This window comes from Antechinus flavipes, chromosome 2 (assembly GCF_016432865.1).
Source record: "Antechinus flavipes isolate AdamAnt ecotype Samford, QLD, Australia chromosome 2, AdamAnt_v2, whole genome shotgun sequence".
Taxonomy (NCBI): Eukaryota; Metazoa; Chordata; class Mammalia; order Dasyuromorphia; family Dasyuridae; genus Antechinus; species Antechinus flavipes.
The window spans coordinates 656,650,756-656,673,706 of record NC_067399.1 but is presented as its reverse complement, the minus strand read 5'-3'; the positions used below and the strand labels follow the sequence as shown (position 1 = coordinate 656,673,706).

Genomic DNA, 22,951 nt, shown 5'->3' with positions numbered 1-22,951 from the left:
AAACCCCAACACAGACTATTATCTACAGAATAACAACAGCATCAGGAGAGACACTTATGACCACAATTAACAAATGTATTTTTTAAAAAGATCCTGGTAACCCCAATTAATTCACAAAAGCGAAGTATCTGTGTTCTAGACAATGTGCATGACACTGGGGAAATAAGAATAAGCAACTCAGTCCTTTCCTGATTTCACTCTAATGGGAGAAACTCTATCACCACACAAAAGTGAATATAAGATGAAGTGGTGATGGGAGACTTACCCCATTATCAACGGGGGACATATTACAACAAACCTCAATTATAAGATAAAAATAAATACTGGTATACTCTTTCCATTATGAGAATGTATTAAGAAAAAAGAGAGCATGTACACATGCATGCGTACACGTGCAAACACACACACACACACACACACACACACCCCTCCACATCCTTCTTTGGATCAAAAGGAAGATGATACTCACAGCTGTGTCTCCTTTTGGGATATCTGTTTCTGTAGGCTGTCAGACTGACTCAGACACTCTTGTTCAAATTTCTCATCCTCATTCTTGGCTTCCATTTGAGCCTTCTCTGCTTGCTGCAATCTGGTGTAATTCAAATCAACTTTGGGTAAAACTGAGGCTAGAACTAGGGTGTAAAAGGGTGAAGAAGACAAATAAAAGAAAAATGGGGAAATAGAAACATTTCTAAACAAAAACAAAGTCTGGGGGAAACTTACAAACTCAAATGAGAAAGAGCCACACAATGCCTAAAAATGGCTTCCATGATTGTTATTATGTCATATAATACACCCAGGACACGGTCTTCAGATTTACTTTATTTCTTGCTTAAGATTAACAATGCAAAGCAGTACAACTTTTATCATTTACATGGATTTTAGTCTAAATTACAAAGTAAGTATATGTGCATTACTGCCTTTTAAAAAACTGCCAAGTACAGCCCTTCCATTATCAGCACTATTTAAGCAAAGAAATTGCAATGGGCTACGTGTTGTATGAGAATACAAGAGCCATGAAATTACATGTAATAAGGCCAAGAGCAGAGAGCCATGCCCATCCCCAATCAACAGCACAGAGCACATTCTGCAGCATTCTCCCTGTCCTTACTGAAGGACCCCAGTGCTGTTGGGTTTTGCATATGTACATGTGTACTTGTGTATCTATGTATGTTTGTTTTTTTTAATTTAAAAAAATTTCTCTGGTAGTTGGCACTGCAGCTCCCTCAACCACGTGCTCCCACCACCAAATGAATTAAAAGTAATTAGCTAAAAACATTGTGTTTGTTACTTTTCTTTTCTTAGGATTTTGGGACCTGACTTTCCTACTTTTCTTTTCATATGTGCTTATTGTTTCTGTTGTGTATCCCCACAGCTTCCGCTATGAGAGATTTAAAAATATTTTTTTTTACTGGTTTGAAGTTGATTATTTTAAAAAATAAAAGCTCTCTAAAATATTCCTGGAAAATGTGATTCTAATTGAAAGGTATGATAGCAAGTTGATGTCTAATGAGTCAAATTCCAGCTGGTCCATTTCCTTTCACAATTGCAAGTGTGGAGTCCCAGAAATGGGTATTTCCCTTGGGTTTCTGTAAAAGTTGCTATTTCCCCCAAGTGAATAAAGAAGGGAAAACACCACTTTATGTCTTTGAAAACTAAAACAAAATGCAAATTCAAGAACATATAAACTCCCCAAAGCTTTCCTATAAGGCTTAAGGGGACTTTTGTCTTATCAGGCTCATCAAGGCAAGCTTTAATGTTGTGCTACTGTCCAAGAATGCTTAACAGAAGTGGCAAATAGGAGAGATACCCAAAGCACAAAAGACAGTCAAAAAGTTTGTGACAAACTGATGTTTAAAATACTGTAAAAATCAGGGTAGAGCCATAATGGAAGGAGAGTGCCAAAGGAAAAAGAAATTTCTGTCAGCAAAATATGGAAACAAAGGTTAATTTAATTTTGAACAATTTGACATTTTACATTTAAAAATAGCTGGAAGATAAGAAGACTGTGTTTGATAAACCTGATCTGCACTGGCTCAATATTCAGAAAAAATCTGGGGATGGTGAAATCTGGGGGAATCCAAAATCACTCGCTCTCTTTATGGAAGTATATTACCACAGCAGAGAGTCTAGGGGCTTCCTAACACCCTTCTGTCATATTTCATTACATCATTTTCTTTTTTATTGAACAAGCTGTACAAATGTGAACACCCTTTAAGAATTTTTAGATGCCATGGGCATAAGGCAGCTTCAAAAAGATATATCTTTGACCAATTTGTACTGGGGCTGCGCGTCACTGCTGGCACACTTCACAAATGACATTGCAATAGTCCTAGTCTGAGTTAATAAATCTTTATCACTTCAGGATGGGATGGACAGAAATCAAAGGCAAGAGAGAAGTAATAAAAATGTCCAAAATGTAAAAATTGGGATAAAAGAAACAAAACAAAAGAGAAAAGAAAAAAGAAGAAAGAAAAGAGGATGTCAATAAAAGAATATTCATGTCAATAAAGCTTTAATAGTTATGTTTTTCATTGGTAGATTCAAAGAAAGCAATGGTAAGACATATGTTGACACCAATATGACAGGGTAATGGAGGTCTATTACATTTTCCAACAATAAAATGAAAAATCCCACTTACAAATGATTAAATCTAAACAAACCTCTGCTATACTTGACCTCAATGTATGAACATTTTCAAGCATCTTTTTCTCTCTCTCTAAATGTCGATACAACAGATGCTAAATTCTTCAAAATGTTTTACATACTTGGATGCAAAACTTAGCATATTTGTAGGCCAAATATACCTCAGAATCAACCCCCTACCACCCAAGAAATTATTAATGGCATTCTGCTGTGGCCAGTGTGGAAGGTAATAATAGATTATTTGAGTTCAAATGAATTGAAAAGATCATCTGATCCAAATCCCTTATTTTACAGATGAGGAAACAAGCAGAAATAAACCTATCTTCAATGCTTATAACACCTGTTTCTGGACAGGTACATGACATGATAAAAGTCAGTGAAGATGACATTGATAAGCACTCAAGTCAAAGAAATTTCATTTTACCACTGGTTTTTTCCCTTACAAGGCAACTATTTTCAAACAACAAAAACCAATGGTAAAATCCAGCCAGTTTCTTCCAAACAAATGATTAACCTAACACTTTCCTAGGAAGGCAGCTTTGGTGGCAAGTGGCAGGGTACAGTCAGGGAAAACGAGTGAAAGGGATGAGAAAGAAGCAAATGCTATGGATTCCCTACCTTTGTTCCAGTTGTTTCATAGCAGCAGTGATTTTATTGGTCTTGTCCTCCAGTCGACCAATTATTTCATTCTTTTCTTTCATGCCCTCTTCTGAGCCCTGGTTGGAAACATGAAAGCCACAATGATTTGGGGATTACTACATGCTAATGTTTAATATGTTTGGATTTTTTTTAATCAGACTATTCACTAATAGAGTAAATTATTAGCAATGTTACTCTTTATAATACAAAGTCGTATTATTAATCATTTAATATATCAATGGCAAAAAATAAAAACAAATCCACATGAGATTATTTTTCATTAATGTTGTCTCAAGGTAACAATGTATATCCTCTTAAGACAGACTTTTTTTCACCTGAATTAGTTATTTAATTGCTTTGACATGCAAATCTGCTAAAGTATTCTGGCATTTAATAAAAGTTGCAGAGAATCATTTGATCAAAAGATGGCAGACTGTAGCATCCCAAGAACCAAAGAAATCACTATAGTGTTTGGACTTGGGTTTTGCTCATACAACTTTAATTTTAACCATTCTGGTCTTTCTGAAGTCATTATTGTCTTAAAAGGATTCCTTTGTCATTGCCATATAATTTAAAAATCAAACATCTTCCTTTTCTTTGTAATAATGACAACTAGCCTTTATACAGTGACTTAAGGTCTGCAAAGCAGTTTACTACGTTGTTATATGTGAAGTAACTGCTATTATTATTCTTCCCCTTGTCCAGGTGAGGAAATAGAAGCCAGGAGTGGCCAGTACCTTGGTCAGGCTCACAGAGCTGGCAAGGGTCTGAGGCTGGTGTGGAATTCAAGCAGGTGCTTGGTACTTTCTGTTACCCTCTAGTGGCCGATATGTAAAGGAGGCCGCATGCACAATGATGCCCCTAACTGCTCAGTGATCCCCCAATCCCCATATCTCACCGTGACTCTTCCTCAGTTCATGAGGATGTTTCTTTACCTGTAGCTTCTGATACATCTCTATGTTAATGGCTTTAACGTCCTCCAGTTGTTGTCGAAGGCCTATAAGAGTATCTTGTTTCTCATGGATGTCTTTTTCCAACAACTTCATGGCAAGCTCGATTTCATGTTTCATGCTGACTTGCACCATAAGCTCATTCTCTACATCCTGAAATTTGAGCACACACACAATTCACAGGGTCATTTCCCAAAATGATAGCATGTAGAGGTCAATGGGACTCCAAAGACTCCCAATCTAAGCACTTCACTACCAAGTAGAAGGAGGCCCCAATGGCTTCAGTGACTGCAATTGGAATCAAATCTTGTGCCTTCAAATCCATTGGTCTTGGGGTCACATCTTTCTCCTATGGATTGGCATTTTATTATCATCTACATTGTTACATATTGCATGCATCCTATTCCCATACTAGGTAAGCTTAGGGTGGATAGGACCATGTCTTATTTAATCTTTTTAGCTTTTCTGGAACCTAGTAAAGTACACTCTCAGAAGCATTTTTCTAAAGCATATTTTAGTATTTAATCTTCAAGTATGCCCAGTTTTACGCCCAAAACAAACAAAATCACATATAGAGAAAATGACAAGTCTTCCTTCCAAAAGCTGGACAATAATTATGAGAGTGTTGTTGATAATACTAATATTAACTGATATTTCTATGACATCATTAGATTTATAAAGTACTTTATGCATATTATTCATTTGATCCTGGGATGTATTTCCTTCTCCTTATATGAAATGTGGGAGGCTACAAGTGCAGAACAGGTATACACTATAAGATACAGTTACTATCTACAATCAATACTGGCTGAGCATTTTTATTACAAAGTAGGGCTTTAGGTGAGGGGGAAAAATATCAGAAAATGAATGTACTGTAAAATATATTAGTGTTAAAGTGATCTTTAAGATTTTCTCTTCCTGGATCTCTTCGATAAAGAGATCTAATTCAGTTTCAATTGATCAAGGATGGACAGAAGCAGCTACACCCAAAGAAAGAACACTGGGAAATGAATATAAACTGTTTGCATTTTTGTTTTTCTTCCTGGGTTATTTATACCTTCTGAATCCAACTCTTCCTGTGCAACAAGAGAACTTTTCGGTTCTGCACATATATATTATATTTAGGATATACTGTTGCCTATGTATAGGACTGCTTGCCATCTTGGGGAGGGGATGAAAGGAGGGAGGGGAAAAATCGGAACAGAAGTGAGTGCAAGGGATAATGTTGTAAAAAATTACCCTGGCATGGGTTCTGTCAATAAAAAGTTATTAAAAAAAAAAAAAAAAGATTTTCTCTTCCCAGCATCTCTCCTAATTTAATATTAACGGTGCTTACTTGTCGTAACTGGGATTCTTCTCGAAGCTGTCTGCGGGCCTCATTGTACATCTCATCCAGTCCCTGACGAGACTGTTTGTATGTCTGAAGCTCAGTTTCCACGTCTACTTTGGTAACCTAGGAAGACGATCATATCATTTACCAGAGAACTCAGAGAAATTCATTCTGTTACAAGACAGGCCCAGAAATACAAGACAACCAAATCACTGGCAAGTATTTTATGTCTCAGATCCAAAGCTGGTGACTGTCAAAACAATTTGGTGCTGGCTAAGAAATAGACAGATTCATCAGTAGAACAACATGCAGAAGCAAATAAGTACAACAGCCTGCAGTCTGATAAACCTAGAGATCTCAGAAATTTGGGCAAGAAAAACTATTGGGAAAAATATAAAATAATCTGAAAGAAGCTAGGTAGACCAGTATCTCACCTCATATACTGAAATAACCAAGTGAACACATGATTTAGACATAAAGAAGTGACATCATAAACAAATTAAAGAAGCATGAAAAAAATTATCTGTTAGAGGAAGTATTATGATCAAACAAGAAAATGAGAGGGGTTCACAGGAGGTAAAATGGACATTCCTCATTACATGAAATTAAAAAGGTTTTGCACAAACAAAATCAATAAAGCTAAATTTAAAAGAAAAACAGGAAATTGGCAAAGGGGGGGAAGAGAATCCTTTCAGTAAGTTTCTCTGGTGAAAATCTCATTTCTAAGCTACACAGAAAACTGAGGCAAATTTATAATTACAAGAGTCATTCCCTATTTGCCAAATTGTTTAAATTTATTACTGTGGTTCTATATTATATCTATCAGTTAGACCATGTTGAAAAAAAGGAAAATGACAAATACTAGAGGGGATGTGGGAAAACAGGTAGATCAACATACTACTGGTAGAGCTGTGAAGTGGATCTAGTCATTTTAAAAAGCAATTTGGAAATAAGGCACCAAAATTATTAAAACATACATGCCCTTTCCCTTAGTGATAATTCTACTAGGCCCACATAGCAAATCAAAGAAAGAAGACAGTGGCCCTATGAACAAAAATGTTTATAGCATCTCTTTTTGTAGTGGCAAAGACCTAGAAACTGAGGCAATAATTTGGAATTATTAATTCCATCAATTTGGAATAGCTAGACAACTTAGAGTATATGAATGTGACAGAATTCTATTGTGCTATAAACAAATGATGAAGAAATGGTTTCAGGGTAATCTGGGAAGACTTGAATGAATGGATGCAAAATAAAGAGAGTAGAACCGAGGAAGATAATTTATATAGTAACAATATTGAAAAGATAACTTGAGATCAACATAAAGAAAATTACAATGTAAGAAAACCCTTGATGAAACATGCTAAAGAAAAACATCTAGATAAAGAAGTGAAGGATTTAGAATGCAAATAGAGGTATTTTTTGTGTACATGGCTAAGGCAGGAATATGTTTTACTTGATTATACAGATTTGTAACAGACCTTGCTTTTCTTATTTTCTCACTTGGGGGAAAGTGGATATTCAAAGGACAGAATTCAAATATAAAATTGAATATAAAACAATTTCAAAAAAGAAAGTATTTCATATATACCTCTAAATGTTGTTGTGTTTTCATTAAAATCAGTTTATTTTCACTTCGTAACTGATGATTTTCTTCTTGGAGTTTAATGATATTGTTCTTTGCTATTGCTAACTAAATATGAAGAGAAAGGGAAAAGAAGAAAGAATGTAAACATCTTTTTGTAAAAAAAAAAAAAAGCAGTCATTTAAAATCATTACTCAAATGTTTTTAAACTTGTTCCCTTAGATAGGATTTACTTATGTGTTCTATGTACTTCCCCTTATCCCCCCAAAAAATTATGCTCAGAAATAGAAACAAGGGAAAATAAAATCCTAAAATAAAGGTTTTATATTTCTATACACAAAATCATAAGATTTGAGCTTGAAGGGACATTAGAGATTATTAAACCACCTTTGTTTTTACAGATGAGGCAAACAGATCAGAAAGTCACTTGGGTAGCAAGGCTCCTTTGCTCCCAGATTTACTGCTGGGAGGGACCCCGGACTCATGGAGTCACCATCTCTATTTGAGGGCCACAATCATTCAGACAACAAATGGCCAAGCCAGGACTCAAAGTCAGGTTTTCTGACTGTCCTTCCCAGCACGCCTCTCACCTGCCTCCCCTCTACCCTTCTTGGCATTGGCCTCATCCTTGCCTTTTGGCACACAAGGTACCAACACCACCTATCTAATAGAAGTGTGTTTCCAATTCTTAAATTAAAAACAAACTAAAGGAGTGACTTTAATTGTTTACTCTTCTTTTAGACTCCTTAACTCTTATATTCATTTAGTTAACAATACATAATATGTAGCAAAGTACTTGATAAATACACAAAGGCTACTTTGATAAATATCAGGGCTTGAAAGTCATTACAAATGTTCAGTTCTTTAGTAGGTTTGTTTTTAAACATTTTTATCGACTGAAATGATTACTCACTAAAAAGTTCACAGCTTCAATTTAAAGGATGAGAGTAGAACAAGAGAGAGACAGAGCAAATGCCAGGCCTGTTGACCCACTGATTTAGATGAGGCAGTTCACACTAATATCAATAAATGAATGGGAGTTCATATGGCAAGAGTAGAAGTAACAGCAAGCATATTTCCACACTCAAAAAAATGAGTTTCTCTCCAATCAAGATTTCTTTATTGATTAAGTAGGGACATACATTAGTTATTTTTTTCTCTGATGTCACTTCAGGGATTTATCCATAAAAGTACTATTAGGATGAACAAATGAGCACAATCAGTCAAATTATCTTGGGCTCACTCAACTAAGCCTGAAAAATCGAGGCCAAATCTAAAAAAAATTAGGTTCCAGATAAAAACAAATTTTAATAGAAAATAAATTCTATGGTCGATACTTCTTTCCATATCAACTAGTCCTATGATCTCAATAATTGTGGGTACATGCTCATTTTATTGGCTAATGGATTTTTCTTCAAATTACTGATAGTTTCCTGAACAGACAATGAATCAGACATCTGGTTTTGCTTCTAATTAACCCAGTGGCTGCAGAACACACACAAATACAAATACCACATGGGGTCATTCTGATAACAATAGAAGGAAATAACTGTACAATAATAGTGTTTGTGGATAGTCTTTTGGAGAAGATGGGCAAATGTATTTTATTAGGACAGTATGACACTTAGTGTCACTAGGACACTTAAGGTTACTAATTGCACATGAGCTAAAAGCTGGAAAGTTTAGTTCTCCATAGTTTCCTCCTGTAGACCTACTCCTAAAAGCTGATTTACTAAAGCATCTCACAATCAAGTAGGCCTAACCAGGATCCTAGCAACTTTTCCCCCAGGGATTTAACAACAGTTATCTCTATCACAGATTCTTCACAATGCAGCTTTTACAAGAGCTTACATAAAAATTCATACATATAATCTGAAAGATCATATTATTCAGCAGGTCTATGAAATAAAGGTATACATTACTGGATGTGAATACCTCTTCAATCAGTCTAGTGTTTGACTTTTCTAATGAATCAACTCTCGAATGGAGGCTGCTGACTGTGCTGCTGAAAATAATAAAGAAATTATCATTTAAAATTACAACAAACTCAAAGAGGTAAACCCATGTGTTATAACAAACCCAATGTTGGCTGGCTTGAGCCAACTTCCCAGCCCACATTGTAGTTTGGAAGATGTTTTATTTATTTGGATCCTGATTTCATTTCTTATTTCAGTGAGGGAACAAAAACTCTACAGCCAAAGCTTTCATATATTTCTGATTACAATTCTGTTTAGGGTTTCTTGTTGTTTCATAACTATCCTTCTTTTTAGGTGACATTATTTGCAAATAATATCAATGTAAAGTTGTATTCTGCAAATCTGAATAGGGCAAACTTAGATATTATTCAATACTATTAAAACACGGAAAGATGGTTTATGTTTGGATAAATATGATTGAACTATGGCAGCTGGAAATGAAAGGAACCTAAGATGTCATTTAATTCAGTGGTCTCCTCTTTTTACTGCTATCAAAATACTTGGTCAAACATTTGCCCAAGGCCAAAAGGGTTCCATGAAGAACATATATACAGTGACCTTGAATTCCATGTCTACTTTGGCCCCTCTCAGAATCTTGTTAATACTCAAAGAGGCCTTCCAAAGTAATCCTGGGATTGGGAAATATGGACGTAAAATGTGCTGAAATTTTTAAGTATCAGAAACCCAGCTGGTCTGTAGAAAATGAGATGTCAATTATGGACCCAGAAAATGTTAATTGAACCCACTTGTACTTTTTAAAATCTCTATGTATAAGCTTGAAACATTGTGGCTTTTATTTCCATATTTTAGCTTCATGACCTCCTTTTTGCTAGGATTCCAACTCTAATGAAACATTACATAGCTTATGCTCACAGAAGAGATTCATCAAATATTTGACAAACCTTACAACTGTCTCATTAAGCAAACCAAGGAATGTGTTCATTATATTATTAAAAGAAGAAAGGCTACAGATTCTAGTCACCCCAAACCAAGATCCCATCTTCTTCAACAGTTCATAGGTAAGGATTCACAACAGCATCTAGATGTAATACTGCCCATTAATCTGAACTACTGCTTTACTGGGCATTTAACAATCTGCACAATGTGGCAAAACTCTTGCCTTTCTGGCCTTATCTCATATTACCGCCATCATTCTACACTCAGGAAACAACAAACCATTATCTATTCCTAAAATAGACTTCATCGCACCCACCTCCCTAGCTTTGCTAAACTGTTGCTTAGACTTCAAATGCCTTTCCTTGTCTTTCATTTAAAGCCCATATCCAGTGCTACCTCCTCCAAGATGTTTTCTCTGATCCCTTTAGGTCATTAGTGACCATTTCCTTCAGAACACAGACATGCTACTATACATTTTGCAAAGATATTTATTATATAATATTTTATACTTCATATAATATATGTCACACTCCCTCCTATACTGTTCCAGGAGGCCACAAATTATGCCTATTTAAACATAGTATCTACCCCAATGTCTGGCACAGTGTCCTACACAAAGCAGATGCCTTAATGTTTGTGGAATAAACCATGTGTGTAAATAAAAACAATGCATTTGGAAACATGGCTCTGCATGTTTATAATATCAATAGTAAAAATGCATCTTATTACATCTGTCATCTGTTTCTTCAAACACTTAAAGAAGTAAAAAGCCCTTGTCAAACAGATCCTCCGCCCTCTCCATCTGGAGAAGGAGAGCTGCTACTTCTCCTCCTGTCAGTCATTATCTTTGGATTATTTCTGATATAACTATTCCTGTACGAATCTCAGAATTCCAGATCTGATCTTCTCTAGTATAGCTTCCATCCTCAAGCTAATAAGAATGAATAAAGATTCTGAGGTAGACGGTAGTTCTAGGAGATGTCTCTCACTTGGGTATGGACTATATAGCTTTGAGATTTAGAGCAAGGAGAAAAATGACTTTCTGATTTACCAAAATCTTATTAATGTTTCCCCAAGTTCTGCTTTTCTCAAAATTTAAGACAAAAATATATAGATTTCCTTTTTTCTTTCTTTCTTTTTTTATTTCTTCTTCTTCTTCTTTTTTTTTGCTGAGGCAATTGGGATTAACTGACTTGTCCACCATCATATAACTAGGTAGTATTAAGTGTCTGAAGATGGATTTGGACTCAAGTTCTCCTGACTTCAGAACTGGTGCTTTATCCACTGTGCCATCTAGCTGCCCCTAGATTTCTTTTCAAAAAAATAAAACTCTCCAATGTTTCCATTCTCTACTGAAAATCAATCTTGTTTCCAATAATTTCATTGTACCTTACATCTTATGACATATACATACATACATACATACATACATACATACATATATATATATATACATAGAAACAGAATAGGAGGCCAAGGTGACCTGAAAAAAAGCTAAAATAATATTTTAAACTCTATTAAGTAGGGCAGCTAGGGGGCGCAGTGGATAGAGTACCATCCCTGAAGTCAGGAGGACCCGAGTTCAAATTTGACCTCAGACACTTAACACTTCCTAGCTGAATGACTCTGGGCAAGTCACTTAATCCTAACTGCCTCAGCAAAAAAAGAAAAAAGAAAAATCTATTAAGTATCCATAAATACTTACTTCAGTTGTCTGTTTAATTCTTCAACATAATTCTTCTGATCCAAAATGGCAGCAATTTGAACATTCCTAAAACAGAGAAATAGTTAGCTTAGTGCTGTTACAGAAGTGTGTGCCCAAAGATGATCATGTCACCTAGAAAGAAGTAGAAAATATTGTTTATAAGTTCTATAATAAGAATGCATCATTTTTCTACAAATAATAAAAACCAATAATCTAATCTTATGATAATGTGCTGAAGAGATATATACTCAAATTACAATCATGCAAAATATTAAAGTAGATCTGTAAGATTGCTGATTTGGGAGTTCCCTTATATGATGCCAATTACAATCCATTCATGCCTGTCAAAAGTGTATAAATCTCATTGATGTCTGCCTGTAAATTTATTCCAGGATGTCCATCCGAAGTATTTACATTGCCTTTTTGCTTTATCCCGACATCAGGAGGATACCAATAGAACCCTCCGGCTGTCCCACTCACAGTCCCTAACTTTTGCCACAATCATACATTTCTCTAATACATTACATAGCAATCAATTACCAAACATGCTTTGGTAATTAGTAATGCTTTTACCTACTATATGCCAGGCACTATGTTGAGTGCTAAATGACAGAAATGTTAGTTAAACAAATTCAGAATATCCATTTGTAACAGAATATTAGTTTTATATTAAGAAATACTATCATTGGTTGATCTGCAAGAAAATGTATTCTAGCTTGAGTTTTGAAATGTTCCTGTAGTACTGTACTGTCATATTGAAGTTGCTCCAGTAGAGTACTTCTGTGAATAATTTCTCTCAAATGTTCAAGGTGGTTTGGATATATACTGAAACATCATTGAAAGAAATGAACAGCAGAACTTTTTAAAAAACTGATTTTTTCCACTTGGTGTCATAAAATTTATTTTTAAAAAGAAAATGAAAAATGGCAGCAAATTACTGCAAAATTAACACTAAACCCCCCTTTATTAATAAGTATGACTAAATTAACACTGACTTACACAGAAAATTTATACTGATCTACACAGAGTTATGATTTATCACAAAATAAACCAATATATATATATGTAAAACCACATATGAAGATCATACCTTTCTTTATTTCCAATATCTTCTTCATTCTTTAAATACATAGAAAAGTCAATTACCCCAACCTAGAGTAAATAAAATTATTTTTACTTAAATAGGAGATATGATCAAAAATCTTCAAAATAATAAATGACTTTTAGCAGAAAGCTTTATTAACATGCACTCAATTTTGTCCTTAAAAAAACCTTAAAATAACATAATAATAATTGACATTTTATATGTTGCTTTAAAATTCATAAATGACTTTTAATATGTCCTCATTTAAGCTCCACAATCAGCCCTCTGGATTAAACATTATCATCTTTATTTTTATAGATCAGAATCTGAAGTAGAGAGGCAGGATTTGAATTAGGTCTTTTTAACTCTAAAGTGTTACTATCAAATGTTTTATTCTGTTTCTTTTCTTAAACACAATTCTGAATAAAATTTCCCACTTACTTGTGAGTCTAAGTCTTCTCCCTTTACACATAGATTAGCATCTATCACATTCAGGCCTACCAGAAGGCCAACAATAACTGCTCCTTCTTCTTCCATCATTAGGGCATGATATTCATAGAATTCGCTATAAAATTCAATAAAAGTCAAATGACAAATTAATTTCAAGCACTGAGTTTTGAAATCTGACCAATTCATGTACAATATTAGACAAACTGGAGAAACATTTTCAGAGTTATGACAGATAATAAGTAGCTTTCGAAAAATTAAAAATTACTTTTCAAGTCATAGACATGATGAAGATTACAATGGAAAAAACTAAAGGCTAAAAACAAAAACTGAATACTACTATTAAGGCAGATATTCAAAACAGGATGAATATAAAAATTTTGCCCAAAGCCTTTCTCAATTTGATTTCTAATTAATCTCCAGACAAGCCTTATGAAATTATATTTACAACTGTTATTCCAATTAAAAAAAGAGAAAAATCAAGATTTGATGACTTACCCATGGTCACACAATGACAGAGGCAACCAAAAACCAAAAACAGAATATAGTTTTCCTTACTCTTTTCTCAAATTTAATCTAACACTCCTTTAGGCTTTCTTATTTGATCTTCCATCCATGATTAAAATTTTTTATTTAGAATGCAAAAGAAAGAACTTATGGTTAGCTTGCTAGAAAAGGAAAGGACTGTGATATTAAAACTAATATTCTGATATAAATGTATAGAACTGATTTAAGAAAATGGAATTAACTTAAAGAATTACTAAACATAATTTTACTGACCTCAGCAGATCTCTTTGAATTATCAAGCAGCGCAAATAGTCAGCCATTTTCTTTTGCATGAGGGCCAGTCGTAACCATGCTCTGGCACGACCCAGAGGGGTCCTGGAAAAACCAAGCAAACAGACCAAAATGCAACTTCAGCAACTTAAAGTCATTAGTCACAGAACTAATCTATTAAGAGACACATTTATGGAGGGAACCCCCAAAACAGATAATCAATTTATAATTTGGGGCCAGTTCCTACAGTGAGTGAAATCTCTAAAATACATTTGTTTACTTATACAAAGATAATTCCTCCAAGACACCAAAAGGATAGTGTCTTCAAGAAGGAATTCACTATAGAAACAGCACAGAGGCAAGAACCTAGGGATGCTGAATGCTATGTTGTTGAAGATGGTTTTCTTTGACTCTACTACCTATTAAACTTGGAGGTGGGAGCAGGTCACTTTTCTTCTGAGCCTCAGTCTCATGAGAGATCAGCACTAGGTTATATCTATGGTATAGTCCTTTCCATCTTTAAATTCTTTGACCCTATTTTAAGAAAATGTGCCTAATGAGAGTAATTTGGTCAGTAGATAAGACCCTCAAAATGAACAATAAAAATGTCATCATTAAAGTGCACTTACCTAAGTGCCTGACATGTAGTGTTTAATGAATGATTTATTCACTCAAATTGAAATCCTTGTTTCAATCTGTAGGAATTTTCCAGAGCATTATAGATGCATTAAGAGAAATTAATTTTTAGAGTCAAAAGGAAGATTGAGGACTACCACATAATCTCAACTTTACAAATTAAGAAAATGAAGCCCACTCATTTCAATATAGAAGGGGAACTAATTAAAACTATTTAAGGTTAAAAATCATTCTCAAATGATAAATCAGACAATGTTTTCAGAGGAAGAAACTATAAGAAGAAATGCTCTATAAACTTTAGAAAAATCAACAAACCTAAAATAAGCACAAAAGAGAAGATACTAAAAATTATAAGGGAAGAAGATAAATTGGAAACAAAAAGAAAGCATGAAAATAATAATTAAATGAAAAATTAGTTCTCTGAGAAGTCTATTCAAAACTGATAAACATTAAGCTAATCTGATAACATAGAAGAGGACAGAAAATATAATCATAAAATAGCAAAAAAAAAAAAAAGCAAGGTAAAATCACAATGAAACTAGAAGAAATAAAGAAATAATTAGAACATGTTATGCATAGGTATATACTAACAAACGTGAGAACACAAAAGAAAGTGTAGAATATCTTTAAAAATATAAAATAACCAAACTACCAGAAGACTGGATACAGATCTTAAATTACCCTGTTTTAGAAAGAGAAATAGATCTGTTAAAAAAAAAAAAAAAAAAAAAAACTAGCAAGAAAAAAATTTCCTACACTTAATAGATTTATAGGAAAATTCTATCAAATTTTTAAAGAAGCATAAGTATCCCCATTTCATCAATTATTCTCAAAAATTGGGAAAGAAAGCACCCTAAGATAAATATGAGATAAATATAATCCTAATACCTAAACCAGGGAAAGATAAAAATCTAGAAAGAACACTATAGGCCAATATCATAATTAAACATTGGCTCAAAAATTTTACACAAAATCCTATCAACCAAATTTCTGTGATTTATCCAAAAACTCATTCATTATGACTGAATGGAATTTAAATCAGAAATGCAAAGATGACTTAACATTAGGAAAATAACCATTACAATGAATGATCCAAAAACTATGTGATCACCTCAATAGATGCAGAAAAAGCTTTCTATGAAGTACACTTTTTTTTAAATAATAAAAGCTCACAAAATATAGGCATAAAAGGGTCTTTTTTTTAATATTCCCCCCCCAATTTTTTTTATTTAAAATCAAAAGCAATGGAGAAACATTAAACCTTTTCCAGTAAATATTGAAGTTGAGTAAGGATACCTATTTTAGTTCTGGATATGTTAGCAATAGTAGTAAAAACAAGAGAAAGACAATTGAGGGCTAAAGATAAGTAAAAGACAAAAATAAAACCATCTCTATTTGCTGAAGATATGATGGTTTACTTGGAAATTCCCAGAGAGTTGGCAAAACTACTAATTGAGATAATTAATAGCTTCAGGAAAGTTGCAGGCTACAAAATAAATCCTCAAAAACCAACAGCATTTCTATTTAGTAACAACAAAACATAAAAAGCAATAGAAAGGGAAATCTCATTTCAAATAACCACAATATGCATTAAAAAATCTGGGGATCAACCTTCCAAAGCACACAAAAGATTTATAAAGATTCAATTACAAAATGTAACTTAAAATACATAGGAACAATCTATATGGCTAGAAGAAGACTTAGTGCTCATGGCTTAGGCAATATCAAAATGATAGAAAGGACAATGCTGCCAAAATTAATTTATACTTTTAATGCTCTACTAATTTGAATTACCAAGAGGATACCTTAAAAAGCCTGACAAAATAAAAATAAAATTCATTTGGAAAAACAAAAGATCAAGGTACATGATGAGAAAAAAGAAAGATGAAAGAGGCTATTGCACTTTTAAACCTCAAAAAACATATTACAGAGCAGCAGTCATCAAAACCATCTGGTATTGATTTTTTAAAAAGCAAGATGAAACAAAGAATCAGACTAGACAAAGAAGATCCAGAAACAGTAGAAGTCAATAACCTAATGCTTAATAAAATAGATAATATAAGTTACGTAGGGGAAAACTCCCTATTTGATAAAACTACTGGGAAAATTGAAAAGCAATCTGGAGGAAATGAGGCTTAGGTTAATATTTTACACTATACTTCATAACACACTTTAAATGGATATAAGAGCTTAATATTAATATTCATCATTAACGTTAATGTTAATTTCAGATTTTTCAGTCTTGGCCTAGCACTCTATCTACAGAGCCACATAGCTGCTCATTAACAATTATACGATAAAATAACTATCAGAGAAAAAGATCACGTACCTCTCAAAGCTATGGGTAAAAGACATAGTCTTAATGAAATAAGAGACAGAGGCAATTACAAAAAGTAAAATACATTCTGAATAAGAAGGCAAGTGATTTCAAATAGGAATCAAATCAAATCTTTGTATCAATTCTCTGTGATAAAGGTTTAGATATATAAACAATTAAATATATATAAGATTAATAACCATTACCCAATAGGTAAATAGTCAAAAGCTATGAATAAACAGTTCTCAAAAGAACTACAAAGTATTTGCAAGCCACATTTTTAAAAATGCTTCAAATCACTAAAGAGAAATGCAGCAAATCAACTATGAGTTTTCACCTCATACTGCAAATCGGTAAAAATGACCAAAAAAATCAACAATCAATGTTGGAAGGATTATGGGAAACAAAGCATACTAAAACACTGTTGGTGGAACTGTCAAATGGTACAACTATTTTGTAAAGCAATTTGGAATTATGCAAACAAAGTGACAAAACATTCATACTGTTTGAACCAGAAATTCTAGTACTGGGCTTATACCCCAAGGAAGCAATCAATAAGAAAAAAAATCCCCACATAGTCCAAGATATAGCAGCACTTTTGGGGATAGCAAAGAAATGGAAACAAAGCACGTGTCCATCAATTGAGGAACAGCTAAACAAACTGTAATAGAGGAATGTAATAAGAAATGATGTGTGTGATCAATACAGAGAAGCAATGATATATTTATATAAAAGAATGCAAATAAGCAGGACCAAGAAAATAATACATACAATAGCTATACCAAAAAATCAAAAGTAAATATAGCAAAATTATAAAGATCAAGTGAAACTCAAAAGAAGAGATATCAGAAGATGCCCCCAACCCGTCCCTTTAAGGAGATGAGAGAAATACACAAGTGTTATATACTACAGACATTTTTGGACTTTCTCAATATGTCAATCAGTTGTGCTAACTTTATTTCCCTTCTCCAAAAATATTCTCTTTGTTAAATGGGATTGCTCTTGGGAAGCAGAAAGAAAAGGAATACACAGGATATTATGGTGATGTAAGAAATAAAGAGCATGGGGCAGCTAGGTGGTGCAGTGGATAGAGCACCAGCCCTGAAGTCAGAAGGACCTGAGTTCAAATGTGATCTCAAACACTTAACACTTCCTAGCTGTGTGACCCTGGGCAAGGAAAGAAAAAAAGAAAAGAAAGAAAGAATCAATAAAAAATTTTAAGGAATAAATGCTCTGATGTATATGGAAATATATTTAAAAGAATTGCACGTGTTTGATCTATATCAGATTGCTAGCTATTTTGGGGAGAGAGCAGACAGAAAAAGAGGAAGAAAAATTTGGAACACAGATTTTGCAAAGATGAATGTTGAAAACTATCTTTGCATGTATTTGGAAAAAATAAAGTATTATTAAAATATGTTTAAAAATAAATAAATGCTGTAAATCACTAAGAATTAAAAACTGCTGTTAGGTTTTACATCATACCAATCAATTTGGTTAAGTTGATAAGAAAAATTACAAATGCTGGAAGGGATATGAGAAAAAGGATGCACACTATTGGAATTGTGAACTAGAATTTTTTAAAAGAAATCTGAAAATATGCCCCCAGAGCTATTAAAATATGTCTACCCTTTGACCCAGTGATAACTCTACTGGGCCTTTATTCCAAAGAAATCAGAGAAAGAGGATCCCTATGAACAAAAATATTTATAGCAGATCTTTTCATGCTATTAAAGAATTGAAAACTGAAGAGATACTCATCAATTGGGGAATGGCTGAACAAGTTACGGCATATGAATGTGACAGAATACTATAATGATGGAAGGGTATGGTTTCAGAGAAACCTGAGAAGATGTGTGAATTGCTACACAATAAAGTAAGCAAAACTGGGAAAATAATTTACATAATAATACTATAAAGACAAACAACTCTGAAAGACTGGGAACTCTGATCAACAAAATGAGCAACCACAATTCCAGAGGACTATTGATGACACATGCTCCTCACCTCCAGTCCCAGAAGTGATACTCGATATGTAAAATGAATCTATCTTTTTGGGTATGACTAATATAGGAATTTGTTTTGCTTGGTTAAACATGTTTATAAGTTGGTTTGTTTTTTCCCATTTTTCAATGTGCATGGGAGAAGATATAGGGAGAAAAGACAAATTTTCATTGTTTGGGGGGGGAGATGGGAAGACAAAGTAAAATGAGGCTCAGGAAGTTAGGTCATTTCTCCAAATACACACAGTAATTTTAGAAGCAAAGATCTCCTGACTGCCCGCCTGGTGATCTTCTCACTCTACTTTATTCACCTGATTTATCTGCACTGCCTCATTCTGCATTCTGACTCCATCACTTCTGTCTCTGGGGGTGGATAGCATATTTCATCCCATCTATCTGCATCTAAAAGTTGTCATTTTTGTCCTTTAGCAATTCTAATGTCCCATTTTTTGGTCTCCCTTCCTTTGCTATTGACTATACCAGTTTCTAAAATACTACCTAGTTGCTGTCCAGGGAGGGATGAGGGGAAAAGGAGGGAGAGTAAAAGGTTTTACAAGGGTAAATGGTGAAAATTATCTTTGTATATATATTTTGAAATTAAAAAGCTATTATTTTAAAAATATATATCACTACTACCTGGAATATCAACTAAAATAATCTCCATTTATTAAAAAAAAATTTTCCCATTATTGTTCTTATATCCCATCTTGTTCTTATAAACATAGCTCATATATTTTTCTGTGGGAGAAATGGGTTCTAGTTATGATAAATTCCAGAAAAATATACAATCAGACAAGTCATTAAAGGGCATTAAGAAGTTGTCTGAAATTAGAATCTAAATAATCTAAACATCAAGTGCTTTATTTAATCCATTAAAAAATCACAACTAACTCGATCACAAAAAAACTGATGAAAAATAACTTTTGTGATATGTGAAAATAAGCTTTTAAGTTAACAACCACTCACTGAGTTATTTCCCTTTTGTATTTCTGGCAGTGATTGAATCTAATGACATGTCTAAGCAACATTCTTGTGACATGTCTAAGCAACATTCTTGATAACATACTATTAGCCAATCAAGACAAGTAATCAAATATTTTTAATTGCCTGTTACTACATATCACTATATGCTGTAATAGTTCTTTACCTGTATTTTTTCTCGTACCTTCTCATTTAATCCTCCCAGTTATTACTTGAGTCTTTATTTTCCATCTACTAGAAAAATGTATCCTTACATCTTTTTTCTAAAAGGAAACCACACATTAATTGGGCATGGTTGTATTGAGAGAAAAACTATTTGTTGGAGAAGCCATAAAATCTGAATACTCTCCTCTCCCCGACCAATGCTCCACCACTTGAATATATTACTTCCTAACCCCCAAATCAATTGTAGAATCCCACCTGATACTAATTATTAAACAGTATTTCCCCCAAAGGGGATTAAAGGTTATCCACACACATTTCCTCTTAAGTGTCTTACTCTTGACTATTTATTGGGTCTTAAAAAGGGGGGGAAAAAAAAGGACTTACTTAAGGCCAGGCAAATCTCTCACACTAGCTGCTATCTCCTCTGCTTCTGGGTACAGTTTCTCCACCAGCTCCAAGGGCCCCCAGATTGTTTTATTGTAACTGAGAAAAGATTTTCTTACTAAAAAAGAAAAAAAATAAAGTTTTTTCAATTAATGTTTCTTTAGAAAAACAAGCTACAAGACTTTCCTTTCATAAAGTGACCTGGTTTTAGGAATATCTGGACCTATACAGGAAAAGAACTATATAGGAAATTTGTGATACTCTACAGGAAATCAAGGACAAGAATATTTAGGGCCTATTTGTAAGCTCCTCCAAAGAAAAATCTTCCATTCTTACATCAGTTTCTCCACAGGACAGGACATGGAAGATAGGGGACTCCTAATAAAACCTTAGAGATTGCTATAATTCTAATTAATACATGCACCAAATTTCTAAAAATAGGTATTTTTATGTAAATAATATAATTTCCCAAGATTTACAGACCTTTTTCCAGACAATTAAGTTAAGAAATAAGGGATTCCTTCTTTTCCTTTGCCTCTTGGCTCCAACAAGAAAGCACTACTAAAGCAGATCGAGCTCTATAACCTTTATAAATTAAGTGACAAACGAAACCAATTAACTTTCATATGTGAAAAACTAGGGTATGTCACTATCCTATTTACTTTCTGCCACCTCCAAGAAAAATCAACTCTGTGAAATCCCTTTTTTAAATAGTAAATTGACCTTATTTGCCTAGCAAGATTTCTAAGAAAAATCACAAGACCTTTAAGAATATTCTGTGCTGATAAAACTAAACAGTATAATACACTTTACATGGTGGAAACTCTATGTCAGGGGTCCTCAAACTTTTTAAATAGGGGGCCAGTTCACTGACCCTCAGACTGTTGAAGGGCCAGACTATAATAAAAACAAAAACTTTGTTTTGTGGGCCTTTAAATAAAGAAACTTCATAGCCCTGGTTGAGGGAGATAATCGTCCTCAGCTGCCACATCTGGCCCACGGACCATAGTTTGAGGACCCCTGCTCTATGTTGTTTCATCAAGATGAAGGTCCAATTGATACTTAATATGGCCACCATGTAAGGCTAGAATAATTTTTTGTTAAAAAAGGTTGAAATTTACAACCCATCCCCACTTCCCACTCCCACTCTTATAAAATAAGTGAGAATATTCTGGAAATCATCTGGCAAAGTCTATGCATTTTGCTAAGCCTAGGGAATATATACATCATATTATTACTATTAAGGGGAAAAAAATCACTCAAAATGTATTTTTCAAAGCAAATTAAAACATTGAGAGTGACTTTCTAATGTTATATAAATAAAAATATATTTTAAAAATTAATGACTTAATGGACAGTACATTGTGATGACAAAACTTTGCCACCACAAGTCCCTTCTGGGAATTTGGGTTATGTTTATTATTTAACTACTTTATAAATCCCTCTGGGCTTTCATATATATCCTTATCTTCATACTCAATAGTCAAAATTTCTCTATCGTCAAGTTATTCTCATACTTTCAAAACAAAGCAATGATAACATTGTTCTTTTTCTATTTAAATATTTTCTCCAGACCCTACTTTTTTGTACACAATCTCTACATCAGTTTATGATTATGTAAACTAGAGAAGATACATAACAAATACAGGTTAAATAGAATATGGTATGAAGTATAAATGACAATTTTTTGGTAACTCCATTAAGATTTTTCTCCAATGTATTACTGGGAAGTGGTGGGAAATTGAACATTCCAGGGCAGTGTCAGCTAAGTACAAGCTCTGATAAGCCTGCCAAGTTATAAAAGCTATGAATATTGGTCTGGCAATGGGCTATAATGTCTGTCTGTTGAACACCAGATTAAGTCAGTTAACAAAGGCTCAGCTCTTGGAGGGCCAAATGGGATACATTTTTTAGCAACAGGAAGTCTGAAAGAAGTCCTACTGAGACACAGATGGCTACAATGGTAATCTAGTGGAAAAACAATCCACACCAATAAAACAGTGGATTGCTGAATGTTAAATTGTGTCCATAGATAATGAAATCTATACAGCGACTCTGCAGTGAAACCAAGTGAGATATTAACATTATGAGATATGTAACAATATGTTAATTATAACCACAATGCTATAATTCATTGGCAACAATCTAGAAAGGAGTTCTCAACATGAGGTAACAGTACCAGGTTATCTCTACCTAGACAAAGAGCATCCTTATATACTTGTTCAATAGGGCCCACAATGATAACATGAATGTACATTTATATGAGCTAACAAAAATTTTAACCATTACAATAGAAAGTGCAAGTAAAACTGTCATCTATTAACATGATGACAAAATCAATAAAGAATGAGATCAAATCACAAAATGTAGGTAAAACACTTTGTAAACCTTTAAGTACTTTATAAATCTCAGCTATTAATAAATACCTC

The 22,951-nt window shown here is 33.6% G+C and overlaps 1 protein-coding gene across 3 annotated transcripts in view; it reads right to left on the bottom strand.

The window, feature by feature from the left end:
- Positions 1-22,951, bottom strand: part of RUFY2 (RUN and FYVE domain containing 2) — a 49,755-nt gene that overhangs the window by 17,023 nt on the left and 9,781 nt on the right. Inside the window, exons 3-13 of one of the 3 annotated variants that reach the window (XM_051982570.1) lie at positions 20,523-20,640; positions 14,040-14,141; positions 13,254-13,377; positions 12,819-12,880; positions 11,729-11,794; positions 9,086-9,152; positions 7,157-7,258; positions 5,572-5,688; positions 4,221-4,388; positions 3,265-3,362; positions 470-589 (exon numbers count right to left, since the gene is read on the bottom strand). In XM_051982570.1, the coding sequence (XP_051838530.1) occupies positions 470-589; positions 3,265-3,362; positions 4,221-4,388; positions 5,572-5,688; positions 7,157-7,258; positions 9,086-9,152; positions 11,729-11,794; positions 12,819-12,880; positions 13,254-13,377; positions 14,040-14,141; positions 20,523-20,640 (1,144 nt within the window). Of the gene's footprint in view, positions 1-469; positions 590-802; positions 2,360-3,264; positions 3,363-4,220; positions 4,389-5,571; positions 5,689-7,156; positions 7,259-9,085; positions 9,156-11,728; positions 11,795-12,818; positions 12,881-13,253; positions 13,378-14,039; positions 14,142-20,522; positions 20,641-22,951 lie in introns of those variants that run through there. The other 2 variants (XM_051982569.1, XM_051982572.1) reach the window with 2 other exon arrangements.